This window comes from Salvelinus sp. IW2-2015, unplaced genomic scaffold (assembly GCF_002910315.2).
Source record: "Salvelinus sp. IW2-2015 unplaced genomic scaffold, ASM291031v2 Un_scaffold1286, whole genome shotgun sequence".
NCBI lineage: Eukaryota > Metazoa > Chordata > Actinopteri > Salmoniformes > Salmonidae > Salvelinus > Salvelinus sp. IW2-2015.
Window position 1 is genome coordinate 151,295 of NW_019942818.1, and position 5,190 is coordinate 156,484.

Consider the following 5,190-nt stretch of genomic DNA (forward strand, 5'->3'; position numbering starts at 1 on the left):
GAGACAGAGAGGAGACAGAGAGGAGTTAGAGAGGAGTAAAGAGGAGAAGAGAGGAGACAGAGAGGAGACAGAGAGAGTTAGAGAGTATAGGAGGGCTGAGAGGAAGTAGAGAATTTAGAGGGAGACAGAGAGGAATTAGAGAGGAGTAGAGATGAGACAGCGAGGAGTTAGAGGAGGAGAATTAGAGGAATTAGAGAGGAGAGAGAGGAGAAGAGAGGAGTAGAGAGGAGACAGAGAGGAGACAGAGAGGAAAGAGAGGAATTAGAAGAGGAGTTAGAGAGGAGACAGAGAGGAGTTAGAGAGGAGTTAAGAGAGGAGACAGAGAGGAGACAGAGAGGAGAACAGAGAGGATTAGGGAGGAGAGAGAGGAGACAGAGAGGAGACAGGAGGTTAGAGAGGAGACATAGAGGAGATACAGAGGAGACAGAGAGGTGCTAGAGAGGAGACAGAGAGGGAATAGAGAGGAGACAGAGAGGGACTTAGAAAGTGGTTAGAGAGGAGACTAAGAGGAGTTAGAGAGGAGACAGAGAGGAGTTAGAGAGGAGAAGAGAGGAGTAGAGAGGAGACAGCAGGGAGAGATTAGGAGGGAGAGGGGGATAGAGAGGAGACAAAGAGGAGATATGAGAGGAGACAGAGATGTGCTAGAGAGGAGACAGAGAGGAGACAGAGAGGAGCTAGAGAGGAGCTAGAGAGGAGACAGAGAGGAGACGGAGAGGAGATGGAGAGGAGACGGAGAGGAGACGAGAGGAGTTAGAGAGGAGACAGAAGGAGATAGAGAGGAGACAGAGAGGTAATAGAGAGGAGACTGAGAGGAGACAGAGAGGAGACGAGAGGAGTAGAGAGTGGTTAGAGAGGAGACAGAGAGGAGACAAAGGAGATGAGAGGAGACAGAAGAGGAGCTAGAGAGTGAAAAGAGGAGACAGAGAGGAGACAGAGAGGAGACAGAAGAGGGCAACAAGGAAATAGAGAGGAGTTAGAGAGGAGACTAGAGGGATTAGAGAGGAGATAACAGAGGAATAGAGAGGAGACGAGATGTGCTAGAGAGGAGACAGAGACGAGACAGAGAGGAGCTAGAGAGGGCTAGAGAGGAGACTGAGAGGAGTCCGAGAGGAGATGGAGAGGAGACAGAGAGTAGTTAGACAGGAGACAGAAGAAGAAACAGCAGAGTTAGAGAGGAGACAGAGAGGAGTTAGAGAGGAGACAAGAGGGGGTTGAGGAATAGTTAGAGAGGAGACAGAGAGGAGTTAGAGAGGAGTTTAGAGATGAGACAAAAGAGGAGATAGAGAGGAGAAAGATGTGCTAGAGAGGAGACAGGAGGGACAGAGAGGAGCTAGAGAGGAGCTAGAGAGGAGACAGAGAGGAGACAGAAAGGAGATAGAGAGGTCTAGAGAGGGAGACTGAGAGGAGACAGAGAGGAGCAGAGAGGAGCTAGAGAGTGGTTAGAGAGGAGACAGAGAGGAGACAAGGAGATAGAGAGGAAGAAGAGGAGCTAGAGAGGTGAACAAGAGGAGACAGAGAGGAGAAGAGAGGAGACAGAGAGGAGACAGAGAGGAGACAGAGAGGAGACAGAGAGGAGACTAGAGAGGGAAGACAACAAGGAAATAGAGAGGAGTCAGAGAGGAGACTAAGAGGAGTTAGAAGAGAATTATCAGAGGAGACAGAGAGGATTGCAGAGGACGACAGCGAGGAGACCGTGAGGAGTTAGAGAGGAGACAGAGAGGAGATAGAGAGGAGACAGTGAGGAGTTAGAGAGGATACAAGAGAGGTGATAGAAGGAGGAAACCAAGATGAGTTAGAGAGGAGACATATAAGGACGACAGAGGAGTAGTTAGAAGAGGGACAGAGAGGAGGCTAGAGAGGAGACTGAGAGGGAGTCCGAGAGGAGATGGATGAGGCAGACAGAACGAGTAGTAGACAGGGAGTACAGAGAGGATAGAACAGCAGAGTAGAGAGGAAAAGGAGCGGAGTTAGAGAGGAGACAGAGAGGAGCTTAGCGAGGAGTTAGAGAGGAGTTAGAGAGGAAGACAGGAGGAGACCAGAGAGCGTTAGAGAGGCAGACACGAAGGGGTTAGAGGAGGAGACAGAGAGGAAGTTAGAGGAGGGGATAGAGAGGAGTTAGAGAGCAGTTAGAAAGAGACAAATGAGGAGTTAGAGAGGAGGACAGAGAGGAGTGTAGAGATGAGTACAGAGAGGACACAGAGAACGGAGTTAGAGAGGAACGTAGGAGGAGAGCAGAGAGGAGAACAGAGAGAGATAGAGAGGAGATAGAGAAGAATATTTAGAGAGCGTTAGAAGAACCGACCAGAAGAGGAGTTAGAAGAAGACAGAGAGGCCAGTTTGGAGAGCGAGTTTAAAGAGACAGAGAAGAGACAGAGCGATTTAGAAGGCGAGAAGAGGTAGAAGGAGTATAAAGAGGAGACGAGAGGAGACAGAGAGGAGTTAGAGAGGAGACAGAGAGGAGGACAGAAGAGGAGTTTAGAGAAGAGTTATATGAAGAACAGAGAGGAGTTAGAGAGGACGACAGAAGGAAGGCAGAGCGGAGTTAGAGAAGTGGAACAAGAGAGGAAGTTTACAGAAAGAGTTTATAGGAGACACGAGAGAATTAGAGAGGAGTTAGAGAAGAGATAGAGAGGCGACAGGATGGAGAATAGGTTCTGACCTGACATGGTCAGTGTTAACACCTGTCTTAACTAAACCTCTGGTTCCATTTCCTTTCATGTCAGGACTAATCCTATCACCCCAAACACCTCAACATATAGTTTTAGTTGAGGGAGTGCATCTCTGTGTGCTGTGGGTCTTGTGGGTGTACTGTATGCAGGCATGTGTGTGGGTGTGGTGTCTGTTGTGTTATTGCTTGTTTCGAGCTCTCCGGATACCAGTGTTATTCTTAATGTATAGCTGCCTTAATTGCACATAAGTGGCTGGCTTGTAACATAACCATACTGTTCTCTACGCAGCCTGTTGTGTTAGAAACGGCACACCACGTACACGCCCCACTATGCACGGGGGGCTGTTAGACCTGCTGAGCAGGGCTTGTCTACTTTAACAGCAGTACTGTCAGATTCCTCTAGACCTGTGTCCATGGCTAGGGGAGCTTGGAGGGTGGGATTACAATTGGCAGGGAGGGAGGGAGGCGGAGGGAGGGAGGAGGGAGGGAAGGCAAAGGAAGGAGGGAGGGAGGGAGGGAGGGACAGTTAAGGAAGGAGGAAGGAAGGAAGGAAGGAAGGAAGGAAGGAAGGATAGGAAAGAGAGAGTGCCGGGAGGACAGGGGAGGGAGGGGGGGAGGGAAGAAGGCATGAAGAGGAAGGAAGGAAGGAAGGAAGGAAGGAAGGAAGGGGGGGAGGGAGGGGGTGAAACAGAGTGCTGGGTAGCTGTGTTCGATTGGTCGATGGGAGGTCCTTGGATTTAGATTCCATTCTAGTGCTACATCTGCCATGAATAGACATTCTAGTTCCTTCTATAAATATCTGGCTGAGGGAGGTGTGTGTGTGGGGGGGATGGGGCGTAGGGGTTGAGAAGGGAGGGCCAGTGACAGTGTTGACGAGAGGTGGGCGGTTGCTGTGTGCATAAAAGCCTTCGGCCGAGGAGCAGACAGAACTTTCGTTGGAAGTTTGAGAGAGACCAACCAAAGTCATCTACAGTCAGCCAGCCAGTCAGCCAGTCAGTCAGCCAGCCAGTCAGCCAGTCAGACAGACCACAGCTCTTCTACTGGTACAGTACTACTCCTCTTCCTCCATCAACCATGACAGAGAGACGTGTCCCCTTCAGCCTGCTCCGCACCCCCAGCTGGGACCCCTTCCATGACTGTTACCAGGGCAGCCGGCTCTTTGACCAGGCCTTCGGCATGCCGGCCCTCCCTGAGGAGTTCCCCACCTTCCCCAGCACCCACTGGCCCGGCTACATGCGCCCATCTGCCCTTAGCCCTGACATGTCCGCTGCTGGATTCATACCCTCCATGATGCCCCAGAGCCCTGTGATGTTCCCCCTGCATAGTGCCATGATGCAGGCTGCCATGATGCCCCAGGCCGCGGTGATGCCCCAGGCCCCCATGATGACTCAGGCTGGGGCAGCATCGTACGCCCATGCCCTCTCTCGCCAGCTCAGCTCTGGCATGTCTGAGATCAAGCAGACCCAGGAGGCCTGGAAGGTCACTCTGGACGTCAACCACTTCTCCCCTGAGGAGCTGGTGATCAAGACCAAGGACGGCGTGGTGGAGATCACTGGTGAGTAGCTCATATCTGGAGAGCTCTCTGTGTGTCTGTTTCTGGCTATGTCTCTGTCTGTCTGTCTCTGTCTGTCTCTGTCAGTCTGTCTCTGTCTGTCTCTGTCAGTCTGTCTCTGTCTGTCTCTGTCAGTCTCTGTCTGTCTCTGTCTGTATGTCAGTCTGTCTCTGTCAGTCTGTCTCTGTCAGTCTGTCTCTGTTTGTGTCTCTCTCTGTTTGTCTCTGTCTCTGTCTGACTCTGTCAGTCTGTCAGTCTGTCTCTTTCTGTCTCTGTTTGTCTCTGTCAGTCTGTCTCTGTCTGTCTCTGTCAGTCTGTCTCTGTCTCTTTCTGTCTCTGTTTGTCTCTGACTCTGTCTGACTCTGTCTGACTCTGTCTGACTCTCTTTCTCAAATCAAATCAAATCAATTTTTATTTGTCACATACACATGGCTAGCAGATGTTAATGCGAGTGTAGCAAAATGCTTGTGCTTCTAGTTCCAACAATGCAGTAATAACCAACGAGTAATCTAACCTAACAATTCCACAACTACTACCTTATACACACAAGTGTAAAGGGATAAAGAATATGTACATAAAGATATATGAATGAGTGATGGTACAGAACGGCATAGGCAAGATGCAGTAGATGGTATAGAGTACAGTATATACATCTGAGATGAGTAATGTAGGGTATATAAACATAAAGTGGCATAGTTTAAAGTGGCTAGTGATACATGTATTACATAAAGATGGCAAGATGCAGTAGCTTCTATCTCAAGGCCATCAGACTGTTAAACAGCCACCACTAACATTTAGTGCCGCTGCCAACATACTGACTCAACTCCAGCCACTTTAATAATGGGAATTGATGGAAATGTATGTAAAAATGTATCACTAGCCACTTTAAACGCATGCCACTTAATATAAGTATTTACATACCCTACATTACTCATCTCATATGTATATACTGTACTCGATATACATCTAC

General features: G+C 49.4%; 1 protein-coding gene across 1 annotated transcript in view; it reads left to right on the plus strand.

Moving 5' to 3' along the window:
- The first annotated feature begins 3,571 nt into the window (after nt 1-3,571).
- LOC112070311 (heat shock protein beta-1-like) overlaps nt 3,572-5,190 on the plus strand; it is a 13,545-nt gene continuing 11,926 nt past the window's right edge. The window contains 1 exon segment of the mRNA XM_024137725.2: nt 3,572-4,223. Within this exon segment, the coding sequence (XP_023993493.1) occupies nt 3,743-4,223 (481 nt within the window). The 5' untranslated portion in view covers nt 3,572-3,742.